Genomic DNA, 21,192 nt, shown 5'->3' with positions numbered 1-21,192 from the left:
TCAGAGTGCATACTTCTTGCCTGAGTTTGCTCTCTCTCCACAAGGAAGCTTTCTGGAGGACACAACAGGAGAGCAGTATCTCACATATCGCTACGATGATCAGGTAAGCATGTGCACTGTAATGTTGCCTTCACACAAGTCATTTCACTTTTAGCTTTTAAAGTTATTGACTTCGCCAAGTCAAAGGTGTCACAGATGTGTTCTGAACATGTGTATGCTTAATACTGTATAGTATATTTAAAAATCCTTGCATGTGAAAATCATTGGCACAGGAATTTTATAACAGTGTCCTTGAATTTTACAAAGAAAAGATTTTACATTTGCAGTGAGAGGAATATGATTTAAATATATCTGTGCAAGATTTAATATGCACATTGAAACCGTCATTCTCCTTAGGAAACTCAAATGCAGGCACCCAGTGGCTCTCATATATATATATATATATATATATATATATATATATATATATATATATATATATATATATATTACATCATCTGCAGAGGTTTGTTTCTACCACAGTGAGGTTATTTTTGTTCAGTTTGTTTCTGGCACATCATCTTTAAAACAGCAGGACTGTGCTAATACTAAAGGCAGTTATTTCTGGTGATAAAAACTGTGGACTTATTTAAAATATGCACTTTGGGGTAGAATTGGACATACATAGTTTGATGTGTGCCTATTAGCCTTTGCACAAAAAGCACTATGTTAATGGTAAATCTAGCTAATACAAATAAATACTGAATTTAACATTAATATAAATTACATATTGTATGAAAAATAAAAGCTATACTGGATGGGCAGTAAATATACAAATGCTTCTTTTAAAGTGAAGTGAAGTGATGTGTAGCCAAGTATGATGACCCGAACATTTAACCCATCCAAGTGCACACACACAGTAGTGAACACACACACACGCCGTGAATACACACCCGGGGCAGTGGGCAGCCTTTTTTTTTTTTTTTTTTTTTTTGTGGCACCCGGGGAGCAGTTGGGGGTCCGGTGCCTTGCTCGAGGGTCTCACCTCAGTCATAGTATTGAGGGTGGAAGAAGGCGCTGGTTATTCACTCCCCCCACCTACAATCCCTGCTGGCCTGAGACTCGAACCCACAACCTTCAGGTTACAAGTCAGACTCTCTAACCATTAGGCCACAACTGCCCCCGTTGGCATGTGTTCTCAGTTGATGTAGCTGATATTAGCTTCCCCAGCTAGCGAATTATAAAACCATTTGAAATAAACTAGACACACTGAAACAAATAACTTTAGAAGCAGTTAGGTAACAGTTATTTCAGATTTTTTATGGCTAACTTTAGTAAGAACACATGTACACCTGCAATTACTCATGCAATTATCCAATCATAATCATATAATCATGTGACTGCAGCCTAATGTATAAAATCACAGATACAGGTCAAGAGCATCAAGTAATGTTGACATCAAACATGAGATTAGGGGAAGAATGTGATCTTGTTGAATTTGAGTGTTGCATGGTTGTTTCTACCAGATGGGCTGATATAAATTTTGCTGTATAACACTTAGTTCCACTTATTTGATTAAGCGCTGTTCCAGGAGTGCTGATATATAGTATAACAGCACTGGGACATTTCTGTCTGTGTTCACTACATAAAACTAATAGCAATAGTTTGTTATGTTGAAACCATTACTGCACTTACTACAGGCTGTCTGTCAGTCTGTGCGTTGCATGGAAACATACATCGCTCGATCCTGCTGTGGCTTCTTTGAGAACTATTTCTGTTGACAGAGCAAAAATAAACAAAATATTTGGCCATCTTGTGTATGAAATGTCAGTTATTCAATATTAATTTCTTATTACTAGGACTGTTGTACAAAAGCAATATCACTCTCACAATTGTGCTGTTGTACTGAATATTGGCACGGCTGTGATTTCCTGCGGCACTTGGCCTGCTTGGCCTGGATATTGACTCTTGCTTGTGCGCTATTGCTTAATTATAATACATCAGTTTTTGAATAAAATTGCATTACTAAAATAAACCAACAAGCTTGATTCTGGTTATAACTAGAATTTAGAATAAAGATATATCCTTGAAATAATGTGATAGCTATCCATATTTAATGCTAAATGCAAAACAGCAGTATCTGGCACATACCATTAAGAGTGTGTCATTCTGGACTGAGCAGATCTTCCTTTGAGGAAGGTGTGCTATGAAGCTAGAGAAATTTTCCTACCGCCTTCAGGGTTTAAAGGGGAATTGAGGCCACTCAGCCTCATTTAGCCCTCATTATTAGGCAAGTCCAGGTATGCCAGACTTTTCTGGCTGTTACATGTCTCTGCCGTGATGGCTATTAATGCAGGGACGCTGTATGCCCCTGCCTTAGCTGTTTTGGGGTCTGTTATGGAAACCTTGCTTCGCTTCATTCCCATATTGGACTTTGTTCCTAGCGCAGTTGTTGGAGGGATCTGCATGTGCTGAGAGCCTGTCTGGGGTTGATTTAGGGTGAGCGTGTAATGTATTGACCTTTGAGTGAGTTGTTGCTGGAGCGAGTTGGTGGCATGGCGATGATGCTAAGGTAGTCCGCCTACTGTTATGACAAATATGCCAGAACAATCTCATGTGAGTGTGTTTAACTTACAGTACTTGACAATGTGTATTTGCAAAGAATCTCTGGGTTGTGTTTGCTGACGGAAGGCTGCTTTGTAACTAATACTTCCATTTATGTCCCCTTGAGGGACAATTTCTAATATTACTGTAAATGATTTCAATGTTCACTTAGCAGAAAAACAAGAAAAATTCGCTGTCTTTTGTGCTACGCGTGCTTATCCATCTTCTGAGGATGTTCCTGGATTTTTTTCCGTAACATTACAAAAATCTAAACCTGGGCAATGGATGTAAGAAATGTCCAACACATCACCATGCATTCACAGTACTCTTTCCTACATGATTCCCACTAAAACACAGCAATATTTAATAGCCTTGTATTTGAGTAGGGTATTAAGGGACAGGTTATTCCACATGCTAGTGATTGGAAGGATCATGGTTCCGAATGTCACTTCCCCCTACAGCATGGGTTCCCATACTAAGGGTCACAGGTGTGGTCACTTGATTTACAAATGGGGTCAAACTCGCAATTTCCTCTTTCATTCATTTATTTTGCAAATTAATATCAGCAGTTTCAAAGACATATTGTGTGCTAATACTTTGAAATGTTACTGGGAGTCACAGTCAAACCTGCCACAATTAATTTAATAGGGTATGTGGTGTATTTGTATTTTTCAGTGTCCTGACATGCTGTACTAGTGTAGGAATTATGCAATAAAAATGGACAATTTTCCCTGCTCCTCTACCTCCGCCAAAAAAAAACAACAACAAAAAAACCAAGCGTTTTCTATTATAGTTCCACTCATGTAGCCTTCAAACCTACTGAAAGATCTGTTTTGCGTACAAGTCTTCTTGATTTTCTAGTTTAGTAAATACTATTGAGATTGTTTGAGACACAGCTCATGATATTGGTCACAACCACGACAAAGGTTTTTTTAAAGGTTTTTTTTTTTAATGAGAGAAAGAGCTTGGCAGTTTCACATCATTGTGCCATTTGACATGGAAACCTGATGGATAGGGGTGTTTTGGCTCTGACATGCCATGTAGTGAATATCGCTTTTAATCCTCTAGAACACAATGTGTATGTGAGCAATGCTGCTTGTGCTACCGCTACTTCTGCACACATAAAATATCATGCGTCAAGTACAAACCAGACTCTTCTGCTTCACATCTGGACACATCACACCACCCCGGTGTGGATTATTTTCCTATAACAACACAAGACCTCCCACTAGGCTAGTAAGTCAGTGCAAGGAATATTGCTTTGGTTTTTAGTCACTTATGTTACACATGCATATGTTAACATAAAATGTTCAAATGTAACTGTAGTCCTAATGATAAATATGGAATCTGAAAAAATGTAGGGTGGTCAAGGGTTGGGGTCACAGAAAAGTTCATTTGCAACATTATATAACTTAAATAGCTCAGGCCATGTTAGCTTAGTTAATCCACTGTTAGCCTTGCTAGCAAACCATGCATCATAGAAATTTGGGACAATAACAGTAAAGATAAGCACACATCAAACAGTGTTCATTCCCAGCACCATAACCGTAGGTACCACAACTGTAGGCTGTGTAGAATGTTTAGGCAGGCCCTGGAAACCCTGATCTTGACATAAATGACAGAATTAGCTTGAATGGATAGTATGTGCAAATCAACTCTCATTTCACACAGTGGATGTCAGAAATGTACACCAGTTCCCCCAAAGAGTCTCAGGCTTTCCCTCGCCAGTCTCAGGGTCCTTCCTCTTCAAACACATCAAATTATTCCTGGCACTTTGGGTTCAGTTGGTCCACAGGGCAGTGATTGGGAAAAAAATAAGAAATAAAACATTGATTTCACCATAACATAACCAAAGACAGGAGGTCAAATGAGTCCCGTTCACAGCAGATCTCATCTATCAGTAATGTCAAAATGTCCATCATGTCTCTACAGTACCATAGACAGGGCTTGTTCCCTATGACAGTTGGGGCTTATACTAATAGATAAAGCATATGTTTTCCTCAGACACCTTCCCTGCCAGTCTCCTTGTGCTGCTGGAGACACATATGCATACGATAGGGTATTCAGAGCAGTCCAGCTCCCACAGACTTCTTCACAGTGTGTCTAAAGTGCTCTACTGCCTGCACTGCCTTTTTGATCCTAGCCAGCTGTGCCTTCTTGGCTCTTTCTATCACACTAGCGCCAGTGTTTCCACATAATGCGAGCAGTGGATAACGTTGAAATGGATCATGAGGCAGAAGAAAAAATACAAAACGCCCTTGGTCTGAGTGTAGGCAGGGTACATTTTGGGAGTTGGGAGTGTGCTGATTAATTTTTGGTGGATTGTTGGAGAGGAAGTTGTGGTTGTGAGCTGATGGGGTAATGGTGGACAAGCGACAATTTGAGGCGGCGCGTGGCATGAGAAGGCTAATACCAGGCACAGGGATGGCTTCTGTGGTTAGTGGCATGATGACAGTGGGCATTTATAAAAAGAGTGATTAAAGAATCCACGACTGGCAGGTTTAGCTGTGCTGGGCTCTGTCAGTGACATTTTGATGTATTGTGGCGGAGAATAAAACAAGTCAGCGTAAAGGGAACCAAGTAATGTATAGCTCAATTTTGAGGGATAGCCTGCTCTGTGTCACTGAGGACTCATGAACAAAGCAGAAAACTCATACTTAATCATCTAAAATGAGCTGTAATGTTGAGACAATAATTCTTCTTGGCTCATAGAATGGTGAAGCGTGATCTACAATGGCATTATCCATGACTTCAATGCTGTGGCTACAATTGCTTGCAACCAATTGTATATTTGACTCTTCATCGATATTTAAAACATGATTCTCCTCCTTTATCGGCAGTTATATGGAAACTGGTCTGAGTTTGATGGGCCATATCAGACAACTACTGGCAAAGGCCACTCCACTGGTGTCATTATAGTTGTTCATCTCTACTAGTCTCTGTTTTATCATTTTACAAGAGAGGCTGTTTTTTTTTGAGCATCACTCCTAACATAAGCAGGTAGAAATGGTGATTAAATAGCTGATAGTGTTGTAACATAAATTTAAAACATAGTAGCACTAAGATCATAAGTCCTTAATACTTCCAAAATGAATCTCTAATACACGATGTTAATATTAATGCTAGTATTATTATGGACCTTTTTTGTTTCTTGGTCTAGATATGAGTCTGTCATAAACTGTATGTCTTCTTGAGACCTTATGCCTCATCACTTTTATAGAAAAATACTGCTAACTGCCAATTCCTGAGCATTTACACAAGAAATGAAAGTCCAGTTAGTGTGTAAAAACGTTCAATTCCTATGTGAGCTGTGAACCTCGATTGACAGGCTTTATTAGGATTCAAATAGCAAAACTGGCATGAGTTACTGCTATTTTATATGGGGATTATGTTGACATGTTTCAGTGGATTATTTAATTCAAATACACACATGAATTCAGTGAAAATTTTGTGAAACCTGGTCGTGACTAGCTATTCAACTAGGATGAAAAAAATGCCACCGTATAACAGGAGGAAGTGGATGTCCCATTTTAGTTCGTACTCTGCCCTTCTGTAGTCATAGTGTGCCTAGGAGCTGTAAAAAAAAAAAAATAAAGCTGGACACACAACTTTCCACTTGCCTTTCCTCTCCAAGTAAGGAATGGTGCTGTTTTGGGTTACACTTCCCTTTGTTTTTCTTTTTGGTGGGTCAGACGCTCATTCACCCTGAAAATCCCTTTACGGCACAGACAGGAGTGAAGTTAAGAGTTTTTCCTTATAGACTTTCTTTTTTTATTTGATGTATTCTGCTATACATTACAAATCGCATTTCTCGGTTAAAGCTGTGATTCCTACTTTTTCTTCCTATAAGTCTCGATTTTTAATGTTGGCACCCCTCAGTATTAAGGCTAGGAATACTGAGGCACAAAAGCAATAGTTTAATCTTTTCTACTGGTAATGTAGTAAAATTTGATGGGTGCAGAGACAGTTGATAGAAGTGGGCTCAGCAGTGCTAAAACCTCCTGTCTTTCATAGATTTAAAACAAATCAATATAAGGTTTCATTTTTGCTTTCATATTATTTGTTGTTAACAAAGGTCTTAAAATGGATTATTTTGGACTTTTGTGGAACCACACACAACCACAAGATTTAGAACAAAAAATTTGGTAAAGAATTTCAACCATAAATGTCATGAGTCAAAATGTTTGGTATATGAATTTTACTTTTTAAGTACTCAATGTTTAGCAAATAACTCTTTGCTTCCTTAAAGTAGCAGACTTCTGACACTGTTCATGTCTTGGCTGTTTTTTTTTTTCTTTTTTCCTAGTCCTTTAAATGTTCGAGAACTCATAGTCAGAACAGGCTGTAATGAATTGCTAAGCTTGAGTGTGCATGTATGAGGCTTGTGATGTGATGTGCAGCTTCTAACTGTCCCCAATTAAAATTCCCTTCATTCTCAGACACTACTTAAGATGTACTTTATCCCATCAACTGCCAGCTAATGTTCACTCTGCCCTCTTCTACCATGAGTCCTTTGATCTATTTTTAATGCACTGTTTCCATGTATCTTGAACACCTTCTCTGGGCTCTTGACTCACCATTTAAGCTGCCAGAGAGGATGCATGTAACACTGTGACCACTTTTTTTTTTTTTTTTTGGGTGCTTCCATTTGCTTACGTCTGTAGCACTTTAGGAAGCTTAGAACTTCCCATTTGGTAAATCCTTGGGAATGGGTCATGAGGGCTGAAGGATCTTTTGAAATGGATCTTAGGGGCTGAAGCAACTGAAGGGCAATACCCATATATGCGAAATGAGCGAGAAGAAATTAGCTGCTACTGTGCTCTCTCAAAGAGATCCACACAGAAATCCACCATTATATCTTAGCTGTAAATAGAAAATAGCCTTTTGAAATGATCATTTCACAAATGCTAGTTCGCTAACAGATTATGAAATAAGTAATAGTATTACATTATTAGATTTGTTCATTAAAAGCACATTATTAGTAGGATATACTAAAAAGCCAAGAAATAAGAAAATAGCTGTTGTGATAGAAAATACTAAGAGACCTATTAGAGTGACTGATGTTTTTTTTCTCTTTTGTTTTCTGCTGTTTTTAATTAAGATCTGCCTGGCTCGTCCACGGGTTACGCATTTCAGAGGCTCGTGAGCTGAACAGATGAGACTTTTAGATAATCATCTTTTTTGATTGCAAGAAAATTCCTATGTTTGTAGTAGTATCACTGGATTTTCCTTGATGTTCCCGCCTAATTTTAATGAGGGAAACAAAACAACTCTGATTTGGGTTGATTACACACCTTAAAGGAATGGTTTGCTGAAAAATCAAATACATACATTCGATCAACCAGGATAATGTCTGCTTTTTTGGTTTAACATCTAACAGAAGTCTCTCATCTAAAACGTTTTCTGTAGGCTCAACCAGAGATCTTGATATGCTTACCTTCAAACAACATTAGGGTTGAAGCAGGCTTTTTCAGTATTTATCTAGCTTATAATGTGTAATTAGCTTGAAAGTAATATAGAAGATAATGAATAATCTTGCTACGATGGTGTCTAACATATGATAATCATATTCTTATTTCCACCTCTGCAGTACAATTGGGAGGCATGTGGAATAACAGGTGGAATACCAATTTAATGCTAAAGTAAAAAAAAAAAAAAAAAAATCTTAGGGTCTTCTTAGATAGCTACCCCATAATGTTTCAGCATTCAGCTACATGGTGAAGTTTCAGGTAGAGATTAGTCACACTGTGTCCTAAACTACATCAGCAGTTCTTTGTGACATTACTGAAGAACTGAGTGTTTTGAAGCAAATGTTTCTGGGTATGATAGACTTCCATTATTTGCTACTTTACCCTGATTGCTCCAGTGCAGAAATAAAGAGGCAAATATTAGACACATATCCTGGCTGAGTGATTTACTTTGGGTAAGGGGAAATGTTTTGGTCTCATTTTACATGAATGGTTCTCAGTAGATAAGCTAGAAACTCTCAGATGAACATTATCTAGCTGATTTGAAAGGCTTTATCTTTTTGAGCTTTCCATGCCATCCAACATTTCTTCTCAACACACACGCAACACGTTATTTTGTTTCCTCTGTGTCCACTGAGAAGTTCCACCTGCCACCAGAGAAACAGCTTGAAAGCTGCAAAATGGGGCCCTATTATAAAATTCCCCACTTGCCTTCACATTTCAAACACACTTTTCTCCTGAGGCGGGACTTGTTTCACGCTCTCTCAGCAGGCCTGGATCGGTGCATGTGTTAGTGGCCGTCATGACAAAGTGCAGATGTACAAATTGCCACGTGCACTCCCTGAATCCTGCTAATATAAAACTGATCGAGTGTGACATGTGGTTTTACCACAGGGTCCTTTTTGGAACGATTCCCATTCGGGTTGCGGAAAGCTAGAGAGAAGGAGGAGACAGCGTGAGGGGTCTTTAGCAAGCAACATCTGGAATTGCCCTGGGTGCTAGTGAAATGTGCAGAGAAATCACTATTTTTACACATACACACAGCCATGTATAAAAATAACATATTCATTGCTCTCCATATTAAAAATATAGACACACTGAGCCACATTTATCAATTTTTTTAGTGAAGTTATAAGTGTATAAATATTTCTCTAGGCCAAATGGAACTGAAAATTTCCATCAAAGTTACAAAAGTATATATGATTTTGTTCATCTTCATGTGTGAATTTTGATTAATGCCGATTACCTGTAAAGTGCAGAGCATGTGCATGCCATAGATGATCCCACAAAACTCCATAAAAGGTAAATCTCACAGAGAGCTGAAAGCCCAAAATGAGGACAAAACAGTGAAATTTATTTATTTAGCTGTGTAACAGCACCTTCAAAGACTGATGGACTGATTGAGTGATCTTTTTTTCCCTCCGTTTTAATACCTACACTAGACTTCACACAGGGAAACTGCTATGTTTAATTGCTTTAAGTGTTTTGGTGACTGTCGGCCAGAAACGTAAGATGCTCAGGCAGTATTAAGTTGTTTTATGGTGGTATCATGCTGGTAAAGTAAAGTGAATAGAATTGAATTGTATTAAAGGAAACAAACACACGCATCTACGACATCTACACAAACTACCCATCACTTTATCTAAGCCCTGTTTCAGACAGTACAACAGAGAAAGAGGAAATGATTTGAACAATGGACGTATTCAGACCAGGTACAGTGAGGCGGTTTTCCAAGAATGTATTTGTCATTAATAAAATTAACACAAAATCCATAAGCACAAACCTGCTGCAGCACTAAGTTACTAAATAGATGTGTTGTAACAATAATATTCATCGGAATTAAATAAAAACCACAGCCAGTTGTTTGAACAGTAGGGTACAAGGAAAATAGCATCACAGAATAATATACTGAATAAATTATATATATATAGGTGTTTACTCAATGACAAATAGGTGACAGAGCTGTTTGTATAGTGAGGAAAAAAATTAACTTGAGGCAGGAACAAAATGCTGTGAAGAAAAAAAAGTGTAATGACACATTGACTGAAGTCAAATGGAACATTTTCCGTGTTCAGTCTGAAAATGGGGAGTATTGTGTTGTAAAAATGGGGAGTATAGTGTTGCTTGAAGGGGTGAAGCTTCGTGCTAGGGCTGGCACTGCATATATGGAAATGTGAGCATACATACACAGGAATGTGGGTGTTTCTTTAAGTAAATATATGGAAATATTCAAGTAGGGAGAAGCAAGACAATGGCATTTATATACATGCAGATATTTTCAGATGCCATGTTAGCCAATTGGCTAACATGGGCTAACATGACAGGATTTTTGAGATGTATTGTGCATGTTATATAAAAATTTTAATAAGCTTAACAGCTAATGCTGGCCGTTGCAGCTAACATACAGTAAAGTATCTTCATATTAAAAAAAAACACTTGGATGTAATAATAAAACTAGTTTTGTTTGTCCCATGCGAAGTCTCAGCCACTAGTCTAATGCATTCTGCAGCCAGACCTTCCTCATTCAGTCCTCCATGAAAATTGTGGAATCCTTCTTCAGTACACAAAGAAATTGTGATGCTTCTGAATAGGACGCTACCTTGCCTTAGCAGACAAATCGTAATCTCATATAACTTATTTTACCTAACCTCCATGTTACCTAACATGTTATAAACACATTTGGCCAGATTTCAGCACTTTATGCCCACCACATGGTGTACATATTTAGCAAGGGCATAATTGTTTAACTCATTGTGCTCAACTGTGAGGCTGTGTGTAAGAATGGATATATACAGTTTTCAGAAATGCCAGTGCACACTGTCACTCTTTGGATAAACTTCAATTAATCAAATTTAATTAACCTTATATTTTTAACTTGGGCCACAATGATGGATATTATTAGCAAGGCTGGCCTGAACAGGACGAGTGTGTCTGAATCTTGTACATGCACATGCACACATTATTAAACATTTATACCCAGGCGAAATTAACAGTGAGATTGTGTAAGACATTCTTGCTCCTCATAACAAACATCACAATCGTTCAAATGCACCCGGGTTAACAATATTTGACAATGTCAAACGTTGATGGAAGAAGTTTTATGTATAAGGATCAGCTTGGGCTGATGCAGGAGGGAAAGGATTGTGTAAACTTAGCACGTTCTTGATTAAGGGCAATCCAAAAACTGTCATCATGGTACAAAGTGAAGGTCAATACACATGTAGGCAAAGCCAAAGAAAGAAGATCCGTAAACAAAACAGGTACAATTCAGAAAACTAAAAATTACAAACAGAGAAACAATTCTCCAGAAATGCCTGATTACAATCGGTAAGACTTCACAATACGACAAAGAAACAGGAGGGTATAAATAGGCAACCTAATCAAAATAAAATACAGAAATGTAGAGTGCAATAGGTAATGAACCGATGTGGGGACAGGGGCAGCGACAGGGCCGGAATGAATGCAAATGCACATGGCAAAATAAAAGAAAGCACACAGATAACTAAGCTAGAGACAGCAGTGCTTGCAGTGTTGGGCTCTGTGTCTGGGGGTGTGGGTTGGGGGGTTGTTTTTAATAGTTATCCATGAACCATTGGGGCAGTAGTGCTGCTAGCTAACATATTAGCTATTTTTACTGACATTTTCCAGTACTAAGGTGGTTGCTGGGGTTTAAGTTTGGACATACTTAATAACAAGTGTTTGTTTCCAGCATTTAGTTTTCTTTCTTTTTTCTTTTTTATAATTTAGAACAAAGTGAGTTTAAATACATTGTTGGTTTTCTGTTTGTGTGGTAGTCTGGGAAAACAGCCAAAAGAGAAGAAAAATCTGGTTTTGGCCAAAATTATTGTTTTTTTCTCATTATAACATACTTTGACACAACTTAACTGTAACTATATTTCACCGAAATGGTGAGGAAATATATTTATTTTATTTCTATAACAAATGGAATGTTAAATGCTCACAATAAATGGAACCCTTGGTTCAAGTTATTGGATAGCTATGTGCCATAGTAAAATTCGGCCTAATTGATTCAGTTTGTAATCAGATACTGGCCATCAAAATGTCTGTGATGGTCCTGTGCTGCAGTCAGACTGGAATCTGAAACCAAACTTTACAACACTAGAACTTCTGCTTTAGGTACATGCAAACATATTTTAGTTCAGAAAACTACAAATGTAGTTTTCATAACTATATTTAAAAGAAAAGAGAAAATGAGAAAATGTCAATATTTCACCCTTCACCCTGGCATGAAAATATCATCTGTGAGATTTTAAGGGGTGTGTAGTAGTTTGTTAGGGCACCTGTTGTATTCAGTGTAAATATTGTCGTATCAGTGCAGGATTCGGCCATGAAATTCCTATCCTGGAATCCACACCAGCATCACAGCATGGCTGATCTGGACTCCATTTTCCATCACGCACAGCAACTATCATGTTTACATTCATCTAATTACTGATCACTCATACCTGGTCTCAAACCACACACACACACACACACATAGCCTGGGGTAACTTCTTGCAATAAAGTTTGCCTGCACTTGCAACCATCTCTGCCACCTGACAAATATTTGCATGTCTCCCCTCTGTGACAGCTCAGACAGGGAATGAATGCAGGAATTTTCAGCTGGATATCTGTGGCACACATGGTGATATGATTACATTATTAGTCTATGAATTTATTGATAGAAAACATTGTGATATTGTGCCATATGCAAATATAAAGTAAAACACAGCTAACTGTAGTTGTAATTTAATTAGCTTCCAGGATTATGCCCTTTTGATTGACTTTAGTAATTAATTTTCGTAACATACAAAATATAAATTTTTTAATCCATTAAGCTACATAGCTTCTTGTCTGTTGATTGGAAACAAAAGTAAATCAAGATTACTGATTAATAGGCTTGGGCAGCATCTATTTATTAGCCATTATTTGTAATTAGCAGAAGAGGTGAAATGTAGCTTTAATTTCATTGCATAGTTTGTACTGTAGCTAGCTTTAGCTGGAACTCTGCTCTCCTTGAGCATTATTTTACCAGTCCACAGAGTGCACAGTATGTACAAGGCAAGATGGCTGCACATCCAGACACACTCCCTGTTTATTATTTCTTACATATCATCTAGTAAGTAAGTTGCAAACTCAGTTTCATTGTGCTTGTACAATGACAATAAAGATATTCTATCTATATTCTTCTTCTTCTACTCTGAGTATGTGCAAGCATTTTAGATGCTAATTTGAGCTCCATGTAAGCTTTACTTTTGAAAATGACAACTATAGACCAGTTTTCTCCAAAGTTCTCTGAGAGTTCTCCTTTTATTCATGAGGCAGTGTTAAGGTGATCCTGTTAGTCTGTTAGGCTTCAGTTGTGTTGATCTGTTCAGAGGGTCAGTCTTGCACAGTTGGATCCATTTAGTGCAGAGACCTGCAGCAGCTGTACACCTGTTGTGTCATTTCATCAGGTTCAAGCTCTCCAAAGGTCATAAATTTTATACAGCGACCACAGGGGATCACATGTGTGGACTCACTTATGTGTACATAAGTGTACGAAAGTGTGTACGCATGCACATGTGCATGTGTGTGCATGTGTGTGTGTGTGTAGATTTAACTCATTGTCCAAATTCACTAATCTGAGAAAATAAATGGACTTTTTGAGGAATTGCCTTATTTTGCCTTTCCGATTTCTTCTGTGTTTAACATAACTAATACTGTAAATGGCACACTGTAGAACATTTCTGCTTTTATAGAGGGGCTAGAACAACTAGAAGGTTTTGATTTGATTCTGTAGGCTGTATTTGCTTTTGAAGGTAGGGTTGGATGTGTTATTTTTGCAGTAGCCAGTTCCCTTCAAGATACACAATACAGCTGCTATATCTGAACAAACCTGAGTAGTTTAGCTAGCTAATAAAATATGGTGGGCAATCAAGACAGTTGCTGTGTCCCAATTTGCCTATTCGTCCTATATAGTATCTGAGATAAGAATTATTGTGTCCCAAATCGTAGTACGTTGAAATGAGTATCTCAAAGATACCCAGATGGTCTACTATTTCCGGTAGATTTTCGAAGTGTGGCTCCATGGACACTTTTTCAGCTAATATTGCCCACAACTCCTTGCGTGAGGGAGAAGGAGTTTTGTGACGGCTTACTTCACCAAATTCAACCTGCAAACATGGCGGACGAGGGTAACGTTGGTGATGCGTCTTTAGTATTTAAGTGTAAGAACTTAAATGTTGAGCACTAACCAAAGTTTTAAAAACCAAAATGCAATGAGGAGTTTGTTTACGGTGACTGTGCGTAACTAGGCAACAATGTTCTCTTCCGTTACATGACGTGTTAGTATGTCCCAGTACTTGCATACTCTTACTACACACTCAAAAGTATGTACTTTTTCTTCACAAAAAGAGTACATACTTTTAGTGCATAGTATAAGTAGGTGAATTGGGACGCAGCAAGTTTGTTTTGCATCATGGAGAATCTATCACTTTAACCTTTGCCTGTTTGTGTTGAGATCACTGAAAGGGCCAGTAGTAGTGAAAAAAAAAAACACAGGATCTTCCCTGGAAGGGAGTTGATATATCCAAATGGTAGGCTTACTGTATGTCTGAGGCATTAACATTATATATGATTAATGACTTTTCTTGCTTGTCTTGCCATAAATCTACAAGCAATTTACTGTAGCAGATTAATAATAGGGAGGGTTTATTTTTATGGGGTGGGAATTAAACATTCTAGTGAGTATTTAACTGGATACACATTCAGCACATGCCTTTATTTTTTTTTATCGCTTTCCAGTGGTTGATGAACTAAAATTAAAATAAGAATATCTACATTCTTGTACATAGAGTTCTTGTAGGTTGTTTTTTTTTTCTAGTGGAACACTTAAAGGTTCTGTGTGGAACCCTTTAAAGCCCCTTAACTGTCTAAACCGTTGAGTATTCAAAAAACTTGATTTAATGATTTTATATACTTTCAAAAGTGAAGAGAGAGAGAATCTGCATTTAAAGATTTCATTCTGTCTGACAAACTGAATTGGTTAGGTTTATGTCTGTTTCTGTGACATATATATATATATATATATATATATATATATATATATATATATATATACTGACATACAAGTGTCCATAATGCCCGTGATACCAATTTTCCAATTCATGAGCACTTTAAGAGCAACCACAGTTGGGATGCAACCAGAGTGGGAATGTCTAGAGCTGATTTTAACTGTGCTAGCACCGAATTAACACAACTGACTCCCTATTGTTTTCTAACCTGCTCAAACATTACCATTAGCCAACTACTTGCATTATGCCTGAACCCTCAGATACTGTATATTTCTTTGTAAATGGATGAATAAATACTTTAGAGAAAAATAAAAGGTAAGAAAAACAGGTAAAATTCAGTTCAGCATCATGTTAAATTAAAGAGTGAAAGGTTCAAGGAGTTATTACATTAGCATCTGATTTGCTGCCCTAAAGCTCCTGTCCTGAATATGCACTCAGCATTAGCTTGCATTATTCTAATTTTGAATGCAGAGAAAAACTGGAAGCATCTCAAATCAAAAGGTCTGTGAGGGATCACAGCAGAATAAGGCTGTTAGGGGGGAGCAAGAATGCACAACATTGTGTATTAAAGACTGTATAATGCCAGGACAGTCTCTAGAGTCCAGCGTGCTTAAAGCTGGCAAGGTTTAACTAAGAAAGAGGCTTTTTTTTTTGTTTTAAACATTTGGATCACGTTAGAGTGAGTGAATATCGCTCTGAGGTTTGGGCTCCAGCGTAGACTAAGAGGCAGGCATAAATTAAGTGATGGCCGCAGAAGGAGCTTAGCAAGAGCAAAAAATGTAACTCATGCGAAAGCTATTACCTGCTAAATCCAATGAGGGAGGTCAGAGCTGGACACACACATGCATACAGCTCCTCTAAACCACACGCACTATATCTTTACACACTCAAACAAGAGAGAGAGGGAGAGAGAGAGAGATGTAGGCGGTATGATTCACTACAGTTTTATGTGTGAGTTGAAGCAGAAGGACATGACTGACTACAGTGAGCAATTAAAACAGAGGATGCAGGTCCAAAGGAATGAAACGCCACTGAAGAAGAGAAGAGCGAGCAGGAAGAACACCTGCACTCAGTCCCCCTGTTTGATACATTTATAGCCAGAGAAAGGACATTTCTCCCCCTCTCCCACACACACACACACACACACACACACACACACACACACACACATACACACACACACACACAGAATTATACAAGAAACTTGCATGCACCTTTCCATTGTATTAAAGTTATACTTTGGCCAAAGATTTTCCTCTTTCCCTAAATGTAGGTGATAAACCAAGATATGTTTAATATCCAACATCATGTTTAGTTTTGAAGGCAGCAGGCTAATGTTGCTAACAGGTAATGGAAGTCTATCTGACCTAAAATCTCTTCCAGGAATCTCTCTTAAAACCACATCCAGTTCTTCAGGGCTGTCAACCAGATTGATCATGTGATTATCTATAAACATGAGGACGACTTGTAATGTTATGAGAGCAGCCATGTTGGACAATGGGAATAGCTTTTTGGGTAACACTTTACTTGGAACCCAATGTAGACACTCTATAAACTGTCTATAAACATGTCATGACGCAGCCCATCAAATGATTCTCAATATGAACTTGGAATGGCTATAGGACTCGAGACAAGTTGATGGTCTATACTACTAGATCTACTAAAGATCTACTAAACAGCAAGGGCAAGAGCCTGCACTGTCCAAATAAAGTGATAGAAAAAAACAAAATGCAAAAAACCATGATTGTCTATAGCAGGGGTCATCAACTGGTGACTATGGTCTGAATGTGGACCCAACAAAACAAGAATAAAAAATGCAGTGCAGGAAAACAGGCTTAGAAATGCACATATGGATGTTCGTGGACGTCCACTTCTCGGTTGGTCTGCAACACATCCAGTCTTTTTGAATCTGTTAATAAGTTTGGCAGCAGTCTTGTGTGTGATGTGCTTGCCATGTTTCCCGTTAAAATCCATCACAACCTCGCGACAGCTTCCCGATCCAGCCATGAGAATGATTTCACTACGTTCTTCTTTTGTCAAAGGCACTCTTAAAGGCTAAGTATAACTATGATCAATATATAAAACTAAATATGAAAAATTTTGGAAGAAATTTTACTAAAATGTGTTAATTTCATCTATGTATGCAGACTTTTGGGACACCCTGTAGTAACTGATAATTGTAGTAATGATGGTAAAATAAAGGCATGGTTATTCTTAAATTAAGTTGTGACTAAGTAATATATATATGAAGGGTCTAAAAAAGAATGAATGTGGGATCAGGTCCGTAAAATAATAAGTACCTATTATAAATTGTCAGATGAAGTATTATCTACTAAGATAGTATACTGACATATAAATATATATATATATATATATATATATATATATATATATATATATATATATATGTATATATATGTATATAGTATTTTACGGACCTCATCCCACATTCTTTCTTTTTTAGAGTCTTTATGCATTTTTTTATGTTGATTGACCTCTTTATCTCCATAATTACAACTTACCATAGTGTTACCATGCAATTACCCATGTATTACCGATCTGAATCTGGAACAGATTTTTCTCTAAAAGATTCATGCAGTAAGCTGTAGCATCCTTGAGCTTTTGCAAGAAGAGAAATGGATTAAAAGAGTGAGTGAGGTATGAGTGGGGAGAAAAGTACAGCATTACAAATTGTTCTTGGCTCTAGGCATGTTTCTATCGGAAGACACTCCTGGGTCATACTTCCAGCTTGAATCGAAAAGATGTGCTCAAAACAGCACAAAAAAGAGTTATTATTGTACTCTGGTTTCCAGAATCAAGTACTTTTACCCACTATCTGTGCACTGAAAGAACACGTGTGGCTCTGTAAGGGAAAGAGGGCTGCACAGAGAACTATTACTCAATTGAAGTTAAAAAAAAAATTCTGTTTGCATTTAAATCCAAGTAGTATTTGCTAAATGACTGTTCTATGGGCCTGATTTAGCTGGATGTGAATTCTGTAAATAATAGTTGGCACAAGCCTTACAGCTGCAGTACATGTTCTGTTTGACTAGTCTATTTTGTGTATGTGTTCACGGTTGCCATCACATAGCAATTTGTAATCTAATAAAACATTAGGTTTAACCAACAATCTAAAGGTCTAAACTAGTGCTTCGGTTCCAGTCTTGAAAAATACAGGATCACTAGAGACAAAAAGGAATCTTACAAGGTAGCCAGCAAAGAACAAGGATGAATAACCCTTTTTTTCATGAAACATGTTGAGGAACTCTCCATCGAGATACGCAGTTAGCCTTGTATTATCTCAAAAAAGTTCTTGAAATTCAATTAGCTGGAATGAAGTTTGTAGGAATATTACTTTGAGTTTCATGCTCACCAGAGTCATGAAACGAGTTCTGAAATTAATAAGTGTCAAATTTCTAGATGACAAAAGAGACCTGTGGCAACAAACTCCCTGTTTATGTTCTCCCTGAAGCAGCCAAGCGTGAACATCAAAATGTATGATTTAATAGGAAAATTGTAAAAAGGACAAAAGAACACTTGCCTCAAGACCATTTTCTCAGAATAATGCATGGGTAAGGAGCTACAGTTGCCCTTTTATCCTGTTGTGAATGCTAATGACTGAGACTGACTTTTATGGAAAGACGTTCACATTTTCTGTGCAAGCTCATGTAACTGACTGCAGTTAGTGTAGGCATTAAAGGTATAAAGCTTATTAAAGGTAATTGCCATCGTTAATTTAATGGTGATCTTTCAAGTTTGCATTATTTCACATAAGTCTCTGTTTAAAAAAATTTAAACATTGTGTTATTTATGAGCATTGTGTTATTTATCTATTTATTTGTAAAGCTTAATCTGATGGATGTGAATACTACATAAATGTACAATTCATATTCAATAAGAGTTCAGGGCTGGGTCCAAATTACAAAGAATGCCTAAATAGCACCATTGGTGTACTAGCATACTATTTAGCAGGGTTGAATGCGCTTTGAGATGTGTGGATATTGTCACTCTGAGGATGTAATTACCTACTGCTCTTATCTCATCCATTCAGTATTACAGAAGTTTTCTCAGAGAAAAACTTTCCTTTTATTCTTTTGTATATATTAATTTGCCTGATATACCCAAGGTTGAGACACAGGTCAGTGAATTTGTGAGCAAAAGCCTAGATTGCTTTACTAGAACCCATTAAGTTTGAAATGCAAAAAAAGGAACAAAAACACACCAAACACACCCTGCTAGTTGCTAGCCAGCCATCAGGAGTTCTCTAGCTGTTCTCTAACTGTGTAGCTTCACTAGCTAGCTTCCCTAGCTTCCAATCGATTAGAGAACAAATAAATGCCTTACGTAATCAGCAAGAAAAAAGCTAAAACTGCACCATCCCTAAATAATTGCTCCTCTCTGTGTGTCACTCCTCTGTCTACATTTACACTATTCAATACACGCACAATTTGTTGGAATAAATGTGCTTATACAGAGCAACTTACAGAAGTACTTTGTGGACTTTGTTTTTATTATAGTATTTTATTAGATTGACTCATTTCCCTGTTTGTTTTATAAGAATTATAGACTACAATCTCTCACTCTCTCTGATTGGCTGCCAGAATCTTGTCACCATGTGGTTGGACTTCTTTCATGCCTAAAGCTGGAATGCGATGACGACTGAAGTGTCTGATTTGCCATTTGGAATGGTTTAATTTCTGATTTAATTTGGTCCCTTTTTCACACCAGATGCACTCAATCAAGAAGTGTCTGATGTTTGGTGTCTCGGTTTAAACTTTAATGTGCAAATATGGACTATCCATGCTATTTTTATTAGACTACAGTAAAACCCCCGTATCCGCTGTTTCAGTTACTGTGGTTTCAAAAAATTGACGTCAAATTAAATAGAAAAAATTAAATAGAAGATTCCAGAAATACAGTAAACATTCATAATTTAAACTGCGTGCTGTTCTGAGTAAGGTGATGAAATCCTGTGTGGTCCTGCCCGGGATGTTAATCATCCCTTTGTCCACGCTGTATGCAATAAATAGTATATAGTGTTCACTACTACTCGCTGTTTCAGGCATCCGCTGGGGGGCTTGGAAACTATCCCCCACGGATGTGGCGGCCCTACTGTACATCATTTTTATTAGATTATGTAATTTACCAATGTTTGAAGCAAACATATGGAGATTTGGGCATTATCTACATTAATGTTGTTGTCCAGTAACTTTTGGGTGAAATTTGCCGGTTTTATTTTTTTGCCAAACTGTTCCTTTTTATACAATGATCACAATCACTTATTATATATTGTGATACAGAATGCATAATATTAATATTGTAGATGGTTTAAAATTTTGATAGATTGTATATATTTTTGCGCACCTCATCATTTTTGGTACAATATCATGATATCATGAGTCATGTCATTTATAATGATATGAGAATTTAATATCACAAGATGTAAACAGATTCAATTCAAGGCACTGTGAAGCTGTGTTGAGGCAAGTCAGACTTTCAAGCCTTTTTGCTGTTTTTCAGTCACAGCAACCAGTCACTAACATTTATTAGGCTGGAACTCCAATGGATTAGTGCTGAATTGCAACAAAGGGCATCTGCGCATAGATTTTCCGCTGTGTTGCTCACCTCCTGGGAACCACAAGCCACTGGCTTTGTTAGAGAGTGAACCTCTCTGGTGGAGTTGTGTATCCACCTGCTTTGTGTCCAAATACCTACAAAGTGTTAGCCCAGGAAACTGCAGTAATTCATTTATAAAAGGAGGACCTTGGTGAAAATCGTGTTAGTCTTTGATTGCTTCCATTGTATTGAATTAAACTGGTGAATTTACCCTTGTTTTGACCCTCTTGATTTGTATTTGGCTCAGAATGAGCCTGGTCTTGTTTTCTGTAGAGAAGGTGATCTTTGTGCAATGCATTGATCAAAGGCAGTAAATGGCTAAGGTTAAGTGTGTGTGTGCGTGCGTGTATGTCTTCAGTCTCTATCCCAACTTTGTTTGGTATCTTGTTCCAAGTTGCTTGTAGTCCCTGTAAAAAAGAGAACTTTCTCTGAGATTATTTCCTCTTGGCATTTTTACGGATGTTGATGTT

At 37.5% G+C, this 21,192-nt stretch overlaps 1 protein-coding gene across 2 annotated transcripts in view; it reads left to right on the top strand.

Moving 5' to 3' along the window:
- The window catches only part of adamtsl3 (ADAMTS-like 3), a 193,502-nt gene that overhangs the window by 31,651 nt on the left and 140,659 nt on the right, over positions 1-21,192 (top strand). For both annotated transcript variants that reach the window (XM_026930622.3, XM_026930624.3), the window contains exon 3: positions 1-103. This exon is cut by the window's left edge and continues 17 nt beyond it. In XM_026930622.3, the coding sequence (XP_026786423.3) occupies positions 1-103 (103 nt within the window). The remainder of the gene's footprint in view (positions 104-21,192) is intronic.

This window comes from Pangasianodon hypophthalmus, chromosome 11 (assembly GCF_027358585.1).
Source record: "Pangasianodon hypophthalmus isolate fPanHyp1 chromosome 11, fPanHyp1.pri, whole genome shotgun sequence".
NCBI classification, from domain to species: domain Eukaryota; kingdom Metazoa; phylum Chordata; class Actinopteri; order Siluriformes; family Pangasiidae; genus Pangasianodon; species Pangasianodon hypophthalmus.
The sequence above is the reverse complement of the archived record's forward strand: the minus strand, read 5'-3'. Positions and strand labels throughout refer to the sequence as shown.